This window comes from Enhydra lutris, unplaced genomic scaffold (genome assembly GCF_002288905.1).
Source record: "Enhydra lutris kenyoni isolate GAN:26980312 unplaced genomic scaffold, ASM228890v2 scaffoldscaffold59, whole genome shotgun sequence".
Lineage (NCBI taxonomy): Eukaryota > Metazoa > Chordata > Mammalia > Carnivora > Mustelidae > Enhydra > Enhydra lutris.
In genome coordinates this window covers 4193799-4206956 of record NW_019154143.1, presented here as the reverse complement: position 1 = coordinate 4206956, position 13158 = coordinate 4193799, and the positions used below count along the sequence as shown (strand labels likewise).

The following is a 13158-nucleotide window of genomic DNA, read 5'->3' as shown; positions in this document are numbered from 1 at the left end:
AGAGAGAGGAGGAAGCAGGCTCCCCACCTAGCAGAGAGCCTGATGTGGGGTTTGATCCCAGGACCCTGGGACCATGACCTGAGCCGAAGGCAGAGGCTTTAACCCACTGAGCCACCCAGGCGCCCCCTGCTTTTCTTATTTTTAAAGATTTTATTTATTAGACAGAAAGGGAGAGAAATAATACAATCAGGAGGAGCTGCAGGGGGAGAGGGAGAAGTTGTCTCCCCCACTGGCCAGGGAGCCAGATGCAGGGCTCTGGGATCATGACCTGAGCTGAAGGCTGCCGCTTAACCCACTGAGTCACCCAGCTGCCCTTCTAGGTTGCTTTATTCACTATATCATCATCCATTGGGTGGAAAGCAGAGAAAATATTATGAAATAAAATCAGAATCATGTGTTAAACTCAGGCGGCATCACATTCTAGTGCCATTGGGTGAAAATTCTAAATAGGGCAAGAGACATAACAATTACTAATGCCCCGAAATTTAAATTGAGAAGCAATTCCAGCAACTCAGCAACGTGGGAAGCACTGAAGCTGATGTACAGCAGGAGGGTTCCTTTTAAAATTGGATCACAGGGGGCACCTGGGCTGCTCAGTGGGTAAGTCTCCGCCTTTGGCTCAGGTCATGATCTCAGGGGTCCTGGGATCGAGTCCTGCATCGGGCTCTCTGCTCAGCGAGGAGCCTGCTTCCTCTCTCTTTCTCTGCCTGTCTCTCTGTCAAATAAATTAAAAAAAAAAATCTTAAAAAAAAAAAAAAAGGAAGAACAAACATTAAAAAAAATTGGATCACAGTTTATAAATAGTTGTATCTGAGCGAAGAGAGCCTTACTTTGTTTGCCCACCTGGCCCTCCACCAACCTTGCAGGTGTCTGGGCATCTTGAAATGTAAGTTTAAGCTGGGAAACCAGGAAAGTTCCTTGACGGAATGGGAGGTCAAAGGAGTGTTTAAAACTGAGATACCAGAGTACGATGCAAGCATTTTGGATCCAGTCTCAGATCAGAGGCAAGCATTTCGTAGATTGCTTTGGAGAGGGGCCCCGCAGGTCAGCGTACACATGAGTGTTTTCCAAGATTCAAACTCCTTGAGACGAAGAATATAATTCAGTTGTGCTCCCTTGAATGTTGACCTGCCAGTGGCCCAGTGAGGACTGGGGGTTGTGAATGACCAGTGTACAATTGTATTGATACCTGTTTCATTATTATGCAGCTTCATGTTTTATGTTCAAAAGCTCTGAATAAATGGCTAAGAAAAACTTCCGTGAGAGCTAAACGAATAGACAGTTTTTAATTAGCAGGAAGAAAGGCGTCTTGTTGTCTTCCGAAGCTGTCATTGTGTGATACTCGACCTTAATTTTATAAAGGCAGGTGAGAAGGGGACCAGAATAATTAGAATGATTTAGTGCACACAAAACTGTACTTTCAGTGAGTTTACTTTTATTGACTGGCTCTTCTAAATTTATAGGAAGGCAGCCCATGACCCTGACCTCGTTTCCTCTTATGGGTTTCATTTCTCGCTCTGACGGTCCTTTAGCAGTACTCATCACCCCTGTAATGATTTGTCTTGGGCCTGATGAACCCCATTCGACTGCCTACTCCATGGGGACAGGGTCTGTATTGCCACCGTCAGGCACAAAGGCACTCGCTGGCCCCGGGGCATCTCTGGGCTACAGTCCAACTAGGCATTATTTTCACATCTCCCTCCGAAATGGAAGTCTGGTTTGGTTTTGCTGGAAGGGTCTACCTAGGCTAGCTCAGGGCCCCAGGGTGGTTCAATAAATGTTTATTGAGTGACCACTGAAGATGTTTAAATTTCAAACCTGAAACTTTGCAGGGAAGGGAAACACTGGGATGAACCTCGATTCCCCTTGTTGCTCAATTCCAGGGGCGGCTCATCTTTCTCTGCGAATCAGGCCCGTCTCCGTGTTGCTCACACAGCTGGCTGACATGCTGATATCTTCATCAGATGAAGCTCTGCTGTCTTTCTTCATTTGTAAAGCTTCATGTGGCTTTTCCTGGAAGCTGAGTGAAATGTGGAGGAGATCACACATGTCTCATCTCCCTCACTCCTGCTTTTGGATGGAATGGTTGAAAGAACAAGGTAGACAGCAAAGGAAGAACCCAGTTGTGGGCATCTGAGTGGAAGCTGGGGTCCTTGGCTACCTGCTGGGGTGGGAGCGTTTCGGGTTTCGGGACCCTCCTGCCTCATGTGGAGGTGGGCAGCCAGGCAGCCACAGCCTGCTAGCTAGCCCCTTCTAGGGTCGCAGGTTTACTTCCAGCCCAAACCTGGACAAGCTGATGCTCAGGTCAGAACTGGCAAACGTTCCGCTGCCAGGATTCTAGTGAAGAGCCTGAGAAAATTAACCCCCAGGTTCTGGGTATAATTCTTGGCTACTTACACTTCAGTGGTAAGTTTTTCCTTTTTGCCTCCTCCCACTACTCTGTGTATCCCCTTCCTCATTCATTGATTCCTACTCCATTCCCCCGTTCATTCCTCACCATCCTTTCCTCTGCCCTCCTCTGCTCCTCCCTCCTACACCCTCCTACACCGCCCCCTTTCTGTCTTCATGCTCTTTCTCTCCTGTTTCCTGGGCTCCTTCACTTTTCCGGTCCCCAGTCTCTGCCTCCTTCTTTCTCTGCCTTTTGTCTGCGACCAACGGACTTCCTGTTGGTCTCTTTCCTTTTCTTTTTTAAAGAATTTCTTGATGAAATGAGAAGAGGACTCAAAGGGGCTCCGGGAAGTCCTAGGCTGGGAGAAAACTTAGGCAGAAGCACTTCTGATCACAGGCAGCCACTAAACTTGATTTGTAGTTGATCCTAAATGTAGGAAAAGATTTTCAATTACAAAACTCATAAAGTGTAAGGATGAGGGAACCTGACTGCATTTTGAGTTTGACTAATGGTTTCAAAGTGCTTTAAAGCGTTAGGCATTTGCCAGCCTTCCTTTCTTCCCCTAATCCTCAAACCCATGAGGTTTATGGGAAACATAATCCTCTTTTCTGATTCATTTACACTTAGCTCATCTGAGTATTGTTTTGTAAAAACCATCTAAAGTCCAAGAAACTTTATGAGATCTTTAAAGACTTTTTTTTTTTTTGAACCAGGAAGTTGGATACTGCCAATATAAACGGACCTTGAAACCTAGGGGGCGTGGGTCCAAAAACCATGGCATTAAACTGGGTCTAGAATTGGCAAAGGCTGGTCCCCATGCCTGTTCAGCTATTCTGAACTGGGCTTTCACTTTCAGAATAATAGTGAGTTGAGTGTTTAGATGAGTAACCATTTCATATGGGTAACAGCATATTTTTCTAGGATCATCTTCCTAGTTATGTAGATAGCAAGAGACTGATGTGGAAAACTATGACTTTGCCAGTGTTTTCTGACTAGATTGGGGCTGCTTACTTATTACCAGATTAATAGTTGTGTATACACACGTATACTGACCCATATGTGGATCCTTTAGGGATGAGACTGACAGTCACACTGAAGATTCTTTGTGTGGTTACGTTTCAGAGTCGATCTATGATATATCCAACTCTGTCATAAAACAGTTTGTAAACAGGCTGAAGGTCCGTTGAATACCCACCTGTTTATTGCTTTGGGTCAAGAGAAAGGAAACCTGCATTGTATCTTTTTTGATGGTGGGGAACATTTTTCTGCAGAGCCATGCGGCATGGTTATGGTCATTGCTATCCCCAAATGTGAGGCCTCAGGTTGACCTCGAGGCCCTCTGTCGCAGCGACAGAGCCCAGAGCGTGGCTCCCTCCAGGCTCTGCCCTCTACAAGGCAGACGCCTCTTACTGACTGAAACTGGTACATCTATGTGGGTTCTGTGAGTGGCCCCCAAGAAGAGTGTACCCGGCACAGCAGACTAAAATCTGGTCCTCTGGTGATGCTGTCCTTCACTGTTTCCAGAGATTTCCCTGCCTGACACCTCTCCTCTTCTGTCCTGCTGCTTCAGAATGGACTTTGCTTCTAGACAACTCTTCCTCCCATGCGTTTCGACTGCTGCTGTATAATCCCTACTTGAGAGGTAAAATCTCTGTAGGCTGATTTGAATTGCAGGTAGGAAATATTTTCCTTCTATATTGTGAATTTTCCACGAGATAAAAAAGAATAATGGGTAGTACTGTGACACTGGCCTCATACAAATCAGGTCTTGTTTTATGAAGCTTTTATTATGATTATCTCAAAGTGTTGCTTAATTCAGTTGTTACTTATTATCCTTATTTTTTAAGCTTTCATTTATTTACATCTTGTCTCCCTAACCAGATAGGAAGTTTCTCCAGGACAAAGGGGTTATGCCTCAGTAGTTACTGGGTGGATATTTACTAGCTCCTATTGTGTCTTTTACAGAACTCAAGGCTAGGAGGCAGTTTCTTGACCCACCCTCCTTCCTCAATTTTCTCAGCTAGTTCTCTTTGGCTTGGCTCAGAGACTGACCTTGAATGACCTCACTGATCCTGTCCATAGGGACCCCGGATGTTCTTAGAGCCACAGACCGTTAGTGCTGGAAAGTACTTTTAATCCAACTTTTCTGTAATGGAGGAGGAAGGGGAGATTCAGGGATGAGAGATGGACTGCCTGTGGTCTTTTGGCTAATTAGCCACAATGTTAGGACTGAACTGTAGTCTTTCCCTCCAGCGCAGTGCTATTTAATCTATGGCAGTGGCTCTCTCGTGTTCTCACGTGAAACTGGAGCTCAAGCAGATGCACTGAGGCCCTCCTCTGCTGAATCAAATATTGGAGGTCTTTCTCCAATGTACAGAAAAAAGAGATTAATGAATTATCTTCGACTTTACATTATTTTCCATTAATTTTTTTTAAACCATCATCACCTGCTACCAATTGTCTATGAGCCAATGCCAACAGACAACAGAACAAGATTCCCCTTAAATAAATATGAACAAGAACAACCAAAGCCTTGGAAATGATGTCTCATTTTTAGTTTTAAAAAACTAGGCTGCTATGCCTATGGATTTTCTAGTGCATTCATATAATAAAATTGTACATTCTGCTGGAGACACTGTTTTAAGTTCAAATGCTAGAGTGTATCATTATTTCACCGTTTTCCCCAGAGAGCACGATGAAATCCAGGGACTGTCCCTGGAACATTCTGCATTTCCCTTAATGTGATTTTGGGTCATCGGCAGTGAGTGATCCTTCCCTTTCAGATGGGGGTCCAAGAAACTGCGCTCACCTTTTTAAAAAATACTAAATGGCTTGGGGTTGTCATGGATCCCAAAGTCTGTATTCCTATTCTAAAGGCCTTTTCACCAAAAGCAGGATTGCTTTTGGGGTTGACTGACGCCAGCCGCAGTTTTCCCAGTCCACGCGGGCGCCCCCTGCTGCCCACCCCGCACGGTCGTCCACGCCGAGCCCAGAGTAGGGTACCAGAAGCCGCAGACCGAGACAGAGTCACGCGGGGTTTACGATCTCAAAGAGAACCATCTAAACGCTTTCCCATGAACAGCTCGGCGCCTTCGGAGCAGTTGTTTCTAGGGTCCGATCTGGCATTTTAATCCAACACCTCGCATGTATCCGAGCAAACACGAGTGAGAAAATGCCTTCCAAGCTATACGAAATGAATCCTGTGGGGCTACCAGCAGGAAAGGACCGGTCAGTGGCTCTGCCGAATCCTTTGTCCTTCCCCGGGACACGGGACCGGGGACCTCTGCTTTGCCGCCCCACAGTTACAATCTATGTGGATGTGGAGGGTGGCGGCGTGTTCTCGGGCTCATCTCACGCTTTCCCCAATTAGGATTTACTGCCTGACGTCACGTCTGCCGGAGATTGGCTGTTCGGATCTGACACTCGGTTCCACGGCGAGAGCAACTTTTTAAAGACTTTGCAGCCGCGGCTGCCTCCGAGCGTCCCGCGCGCTCACGCCCGCCCTCGCCCGCTCTGCCCCCGGCCCGGCGCGGCGCCCCCCTGCACCCGCCACAGCGCGAGCGGACCCTCACCTTGCGCAGCCCGCTCGCCTCGCCCCTCCCCTCCCCTCCCGGGCTCCGCTCCCCACCCCACCCCCACGCCCGCCCCCTCCTCCCCGCCGCTTTCGGCTGGGGTCTGGGGCCGCTCGGGCGCCCGCAGAACTTCCTCTCCGGCAACCGAGTTCTCCTCGTCCCGCCTCCCGGGCTCTCGGGCAGCCGGAGGGCGCGCGGGCGGCCGCACCGGGCTAGCCGCACGGCTGGGGGCGGGCGCCGGGGCCGCCGGCTCGGGCCCGCGATGGCGGGGCCCTGGCTCAGGTGGGGGCTGCTGCTCTGGGCAGGGCTGCTCGCGTCGTCGGCGCACGGCCGGGTGCGGAGGATCACGTACGTGGTGCGCCCGGGCCCCGGCCTGCCGGCGGGCGCCTTACCCCTAAGCGGGCCCCCGCGCCCGCGGACCTTCAACGTCGCGCTCGACGCCAGGTACAGCCGCGGCTCTGCGGGCGCCGGGGCCCCCAGCCGCGCCTCCCCGGGGGCCCCTGCGGAGCGGACGCGACGCACGAGCCAGCCCGGCGGCGCGGCCCTGCAGGGGCTCCGGCCGCCGCCACCGTTGCCAGAGCCGGCGCGGCCCGGGGCCCCTGGCGGGCAGCTCCACCCCAAGCCCGGCGGTCACCCGGCGGCCGCCCCGTTCGCCAAACAAGGCAGGCAAGTCGTGCGCTCCAAAGTGCCGCCGGAGAGCCAGAGCGGCGGGGTCTCGAGGCTGCAGGTTCAGCAGAAGCAGCAGCTGCAGGGGTAAGCCCACACCCTCCCTTCGCGGCGCGCGCGGCCCGCGCCGGGACCCGCGGGGTCGGGGCCCCTGGGAGCCGGCGGCGGCCGCGGGCGGCGTGCGCGGTGGGGCTGCCTTCTCCTTCCCCGCCCGCCCGCGCCGCGCGAGGAGCCGGGTGTGGGAAGCCCAGGGACTTGGAGGACGAGCTCCGAGGGCATTGTTTCTCAGCTGCGGGTAAACACAAAAGGCATTTCTGCCTGGGGCGTAACCTCCTGTGCGCGAACCTAACTGCTCCTAGAAGATGGGCGGACACATGAAGTCACTACAACTCACTCCCTCAGCATCAATTAAACTTTGCAACTCAGTTTTACATTTTTTTCTAGTTAGTGAAACAAAAAACGTCCTGGGAGGGCTGGCTGTAAAGATCAGCCCCTGTTCGGTGGCCTCAAGCTTTTCAGCGTCCTAGAAATCGTGGGCTTGAGCTTCCGTGCACCTGTGGGGTCTGCTTTCCCCGGGCAGGGGTGTCTCCGCACTGACAGAAATTTCGGTTGGAAAGTTTCTGTTACTGGGAGCGGATAAACATCCTTCCTGCCCCCCTCTCCATTAATCATAGGTCCAGGGTATGGGGGAGAGCTTTTTTTTTTTTTTTTTTTTTTGCCCATTTGGTTCTTTTCTTCATGGCTAGTTCCAGGCATTGATGGTGATCTCACCCGTTTGGACGCTTCTCTCTCAAACTAAGATTGAGTTTCAACTGTGGGTGAGATAATGTACAAAAGACACTTGGCTCTACATTGGGGGTTAAGAAAATAATTTTTGTGGATCTTGTTTTTCCCTCCTGTGTTATGCAGGCGTTTTGGTTCTCCTGTCTTCCCGTGATGCATGGTCTTTACCCTTCTCCCTGGGGACCCTTGGGCACTCCCCACTTGGGTATCCTCAGTGTGGCTTAGGACTCTCTGGAAGGTAGAGGAATGTGGAAGGAGGAGGCTGGCTTGCAGGAACCCCTAGAAGCTTGGATTCTCTGGAAGAGAACGTTGCTACTGCTGGACTCAGAGGTCTTGCTTTGTTTTAGGGTCAATGTCTGTGGAGGGCAGTGCTGCCATGGCTGGAGTAAGGCCCCTGGCTCCCAGAGGTGCACCAAACGTAAGTTTCCCTCTTCAGTGTGGCCCTGCATGGTGGGCAGAGTGGGGCTGTCCACATGGGGGTGGAGGATTCCACAGGGGTCACATGAAGGGGCTAATGCTGTCCTGGAGAAATTAACATCAGCAATGAAGTGTACCCCATTACCTGCAGCCTTCATCACCACCCATGAAGGTTGGGTCACAGTAATGATGGTACCAGTGCGGCAAGGTATTGTACAGAACTGGGCCATGGTTTCAGGGTTCCCTTGTCCCCAACTGAGTATTAATCACAGTCACACCGGCAGATCAGGAGCTAGGAAAAATTTCCCAGTGGAGAATGAGCCATACGCCAAACCAGTACAGTGAACTCAAACCTGGATATGGATGAATGAGAAACTGCAAGTCGATGGCGGGAGGGGAATGGGTAGTAGGTGGCCGAGCTCTGGAATAAAATATCAGCAATTTTTAAAGCTTTCTGAAAATAGCAATGAGAATCCTCCATCCTTGAGACTTGAGTGTTTCCCACGAGGTGACCACTTTGACAAGTAGGGTTTCCTTCTGTGCTTCTCCAATTAATACACATTGTAGCAGTGTTTTAGAAAAATGTATTGTTGGGGCATATAGGTTTGAGAACACCAGAAAACATTTTCCTGATCAGTGTAAAGTTAAGGATTCAGTGAAAACACATTTTGAGGCTCTGCTGGGTAAGTTGACTCTGTCTGTTGCTAATTAGAAATTTAAAAATCTTCCACTCAAAGTTTAGCATTCTTAGGTGTTCTCTGCATGGAGCTTGAGCCATAAACATTGTGGACTGGAATCCAAAATTTAGGTGATTATTGGTATTTAGCAACTAGGATTTAGCAATTTGTCTTATATATCATTTGGATTTTAAAATACTGTTTTAATATTTTAAATATCTCGGGACACCTGGGTGGTTCAGTTGGTTGAGTGTCTGCCTTCAGCTCAGGTCATGATCCCAGGATCCTGGGATGGAGTCCCACGTCGGGCTCCTTTCTCAGTGGGGAGCCTGCTTCTCCTTCTGCTCGCCGCTCCCTCTGCCTGCTGCCCGCCCCCTGCTTGTGCTCTCTTTCTTCTCTCTGACAAGTAAATAAAAATAAAATTTAAAATTTTTTTAAATATTTGAAATTTATTTAAAATAAAAGGTAGTTTGGATTTTAAAATACTGGACAAAATTTCTCGTGCAGTCATTCTGGTGAACTTGCTTGTTAAAAAAATACCTTCACCCCTTGAAAGAAACAGGACTTTGGCATAATGGCCTGGATTTTGTAGAAAGGAATGTCTGGATGGGTTAGGATTTAACTGTGATCAAGGAGTAATGGCAGATATGAACTCACTCTCCGCCTTCTGATTATTGAACTCAAACCATTAGATCAGAAATGCTGAGGGTTGTGGGCATTTAAACTGTCATGATTTTTGACTTCTTCTTAGATTACACTTGACAATAGTGCACCAGCATTTTCTTGAATTTACGAAGAAAGCAGGTCAAATTACACACAATTTCCTCCTTTCAGTATCTCCTTCTGCTCAAAACCTGATAGGATGTGGTTTCCCTAGAACATGGAGATAACCCACCCATGACAACACCATGGCAGTGGGATGCTGCTGTGTAAAGACTGAAAATACAGAGCAGGGTTTCACAGACAGTGGGTGGGTTCTCTTCCTTCATGCCCATTGGGACGCACCAAGACTTGAAGACTTTTACTTCGTAACTGATGCAATCAAGCGCCTTTTCTGAAAAGGTTGTCTGAGGATTTGGGCCTCCAACGATGTCTCAGAAGATCCAAAGATACCCTGGAAAGGAGAGCAGCCGCATCTTCAGGAACCACTTCATGGCTTCCTGCTTCTCTGGGAGAGGGAGGCAAGGGCACGGTTGTGTCTAGGTTTGGCCGGGTTTGCCCTCTGGTGACCCTGGAAGAAGCTGTAGAATGTTCTGGGTCAGAACCCTTACTGCATGGTCCCAGGGGAGGCTGCATTGATTGAGTCTAACAGTACCTACAAGAAATATGCATGGCTTTTGGTTTAGGGTCTCTTTCCGATTCCTAGAAGTTAGCCCATGGATGGCACAGGGTCTAAGTAAGCAACGCAGCATCCCTTTCTTTTTTGATGATCTTCAGCATTCAGAGAATTGGCCTTCCCATACTGCCCAGTCTGACAAGTTAATTCAGGCCCAAGTGCTAGAAACGTATATCACCGCTCATTTCAGGAATAATTTTTAAAAGTGATGCTGGGGTAGGCCAGTGCCCAGTGTGAGGTAATCTACCTGCCAGGTGGTTATGTTTCAATGGGAGACTTGTTCTGAGTATGTGGGAGAACCAGAGAGATGAAGCACCCTTCTGCCTTTGGATGGGACGACTGGGGTTCCTGCTCGTGCTGTGGAACTTGTGTCCATGCTGGAGCCTTGTGCTACTAGAAAAGCCCCTGGCCGTGAGTTCAAATCCTTTATGGCCTTGAGGGATTCACTCGACCTCTCTGACCCCATATTTTCCCATCCAGAAATGACTGTGCTAAAACCTTGCTTTCTTTGTTGGATTGTTCCAGGTATCCAGGTGAGGAGAAAAGGTATAAAAGCCTGTTGAAACCAGAGTCTTAGTTACTGTTGGATTAAGCCAAGCAAATCCTGACTCATTACTTGGTTTTCTTTTTTTCCTATGTGTGTTTCCCCAGCTGGTGTCATCATTCTCTTCTTTTTAAATAATGTAGATATGGATCCCTTTTTGAAGTAGTTTAGGGTCAGGGGAAGGGGAAATTGTGGTCAGGGGGTACAAAGTTTCAGTTACACAAGATGAATCAGTTCTGGGGATCTAATGGACGGTACTGTATCTATCGTTAGCAATCCTACTTGAAATTTGCTCAGATTGTAGATCTTAAAGTGTTCTACTCTCTAAACAACGTTAACTGTATGAGGTGATAGCTATGTTAATTACCTTGATTGTGGTGATTCTTTCACAGCATACGTGTATATCAAAACATCATGTATCTTAAATATATACAATTTTTATTTGTCAATTAGTCCTCAATAACGATGGGGGGGGCGAGAATAAATAAAAAAGCCAGTTACTCCCATGCTGTCCTGGATTTGATTACCAAGAAAAAAGAAAGCAGTTTGTTCTGAATGATTTATTTTAATAGAACTTTAAAAGTGACCAAGTATTAGAGTATTTGTGTGTCTCTAGTTTTCTTTGGATAAAGCTTGCTGTTTAAGAGGTAAGAGTACTCCCCTAAGGTGTACATAATTAAATGGAAAAAATCCTGACACCATTTTTATGACTGTAACTACTTCAGGAAGTGCTGGTGAACTTGGGATTGCAAAAGAAATTGATTTGTGGTCTTTTTCCTATCTCACTTCCTTATTTTGCTGAATTGAACAATTGTGCCTGAGTATTCTATATTGTACTTAATACACAAACACAAAATTCCCCCTTAAGATAGTCATCATTGTTAAATGGGTTTGCATGTTTAAACGTACCACCCAGGATGCCTCCTAATTGTCATTATATTTGGAGGATAATTGACAATTAGCTAAAGAATTTCAGTTTATATAGGTCGTGTCCAGTGGATGCCAAAAATATTTCTGTGTAAGAGATCGGTTGTGTTTATGTTGTTCTGTTTGCTTAATCCAGTGAGGAAAATAAGGTGCCCTTGCAGCCAGACTCCATTGTTTTTAGTTGATTGAAACTTAATTTAAATGTGCCACAGGCAAATGCTTCTGAAGACTGCAGATTTAGTGAGCCTTGCATTGTAAATCCTATGTGAGCCTGGTAGGCAGACCCACACTGCGGCAGAGAATGCCTTTGTGCGTCCACAAAAGTGGTTTTAGGGTCTCCAGCCACCCAGTCGTTTTCTAGACGTGCCCAGTTGCATGTTAATGCTGTTTTTCTAGACATCCTTTGTGTGTGGACCTCTAGAAGCCGAACGTATCGTGCGGGATATGTCTTTTTAGGTCTTACTACTGAGATGATAGTGATCATCTGTTTTGGGCAAAAGTGATGGCACCACATTTGTTTTCTTTCCAAAGAGTTTACATTTAGGGGAGCGTCTTTGTTGCTTAGAGACTCTATCTTCCACTTGGGGCGTTAAATTCCTGATGGGTACTGTTTTTGCCTCTCTTCATTTTTGCATTTTTTTCCTCTGTTCAAACCGAACCTACCCCTTAGTGGTTCTTGCAGTCTTTTTTGTTCCCCCCTCGGGGTAAGTGTGGGCTAGAGAGAGACACAGCCAGTGGGCTCAGCTTGAAAGGAGACTGGATTGGGAGCAAAGGACATAAAAGAGTGGAGGCAGATGAGGGTGAGGCCAGGTTGGCAGAGGGAGGAGGATGGAAGAGGAAAGCTGGCAAATAGGGGTCCCGTGCGGGTGCCTGGCACTTTGCAGACCCTCCGTAAATGTATGGATGGTTCTTTCATTTATTCAGTGGATATCTGCTTAGCTTTTACCATGTGCCAGGTTCTATGAATAGAGGAGAAATGCAGCCAGCTGCACGGAGTACAGGTCTGTTTTTACTCACTTAACTCATGGCACATCAAATGACTTGTTCTCTCCTTAGCAAGAAACAGAAAAATCGATATTCCATTGCTTTTCCATTGGCATTCAGCCCACACTGCTTTGGAAAACACACACACACACACACACACACCCACCCACCCACCCACCCAAACCTAGCAGTGTTCTGTAATTATATGCAGAGGAGACAGCTACGTATACCCTTGGTGTGGAGAGACGCAGTGGATGGCATCCTCTAGGAGGGAGTAGTGTGGCCGGAGTTCAGATGACCGAGAGCGCTCTTCAGGCTGTCTCCCGTCCCGCTTGGCTCCACGTTGCGTCAGCCAAGCTTGGGAGTCAGGCCCAGAACGATTGCACATTTTTCGTATGCCTGCTATGGCCATTGACAGCTGCTTTGCCAATAGATCTGCCGTGAGGTTTTGCCATGGCAGCTGCCGGGAGCAGGGGTGGGAGGGTCGGCTGGAAAATCTCGTTATGTGGCACAGACAGCCCGGCAAAGGGAGAGAGACCCAGAGGTCAAGTTCACCCTGGGTCAAATATGTGTTCTCAGCACTAGTTAAAACAAACATGGAGGAACCATAAATTCTGTGTTGCGATAGAACTTAAACCTTGTCGGTGAAGGCCTCCTCCAGCCCGTGGGCCGGCCTGGACACACTGCCTGCTCCTGCCTGGCCTGGTTTATTGAAGCGTTTCTCTGCTCAGTGAACCCGTGGCCCTTAGGAAGTCTGACTTGTTGAAAAGACCTTTGACAACCTCGGGAGTTTGCCGTTTCTGACCCTGTTATTTGTTGTCTTGGATATGCCAAACATACTCAAACATGTTTGGGAGCTCGAA

At 48.2% G+C, this 13158-nt stretch overlaps 1 protein-coding gene across 1 annotated transcript in view; it reads left to right on the top strand.

The window, feature by feature from the left end:
• The first annotated feature begins 6223 nt into the window (after positions 1 to 6223).
• Positions 6224 to 13158, top strand: part of LOC111158428 (latent transforming growth factor beta binding protein 1) — a 415776-nt gene continuing 408841 nt past the window's right edge. The window contains exons 1-2 of the mRNA XM_022520435.1: positions 6224 to 6714; positions 7758 to 7828. Of these exons, the coding sequence (XP_022376143.1) occupies positions 6224 to 6714; positions 7758 to 7828 (562 nt within the window). The remainder of the gene's footprint in view (positions 6715 to 7757; positions 7829 to 13158) is intronic.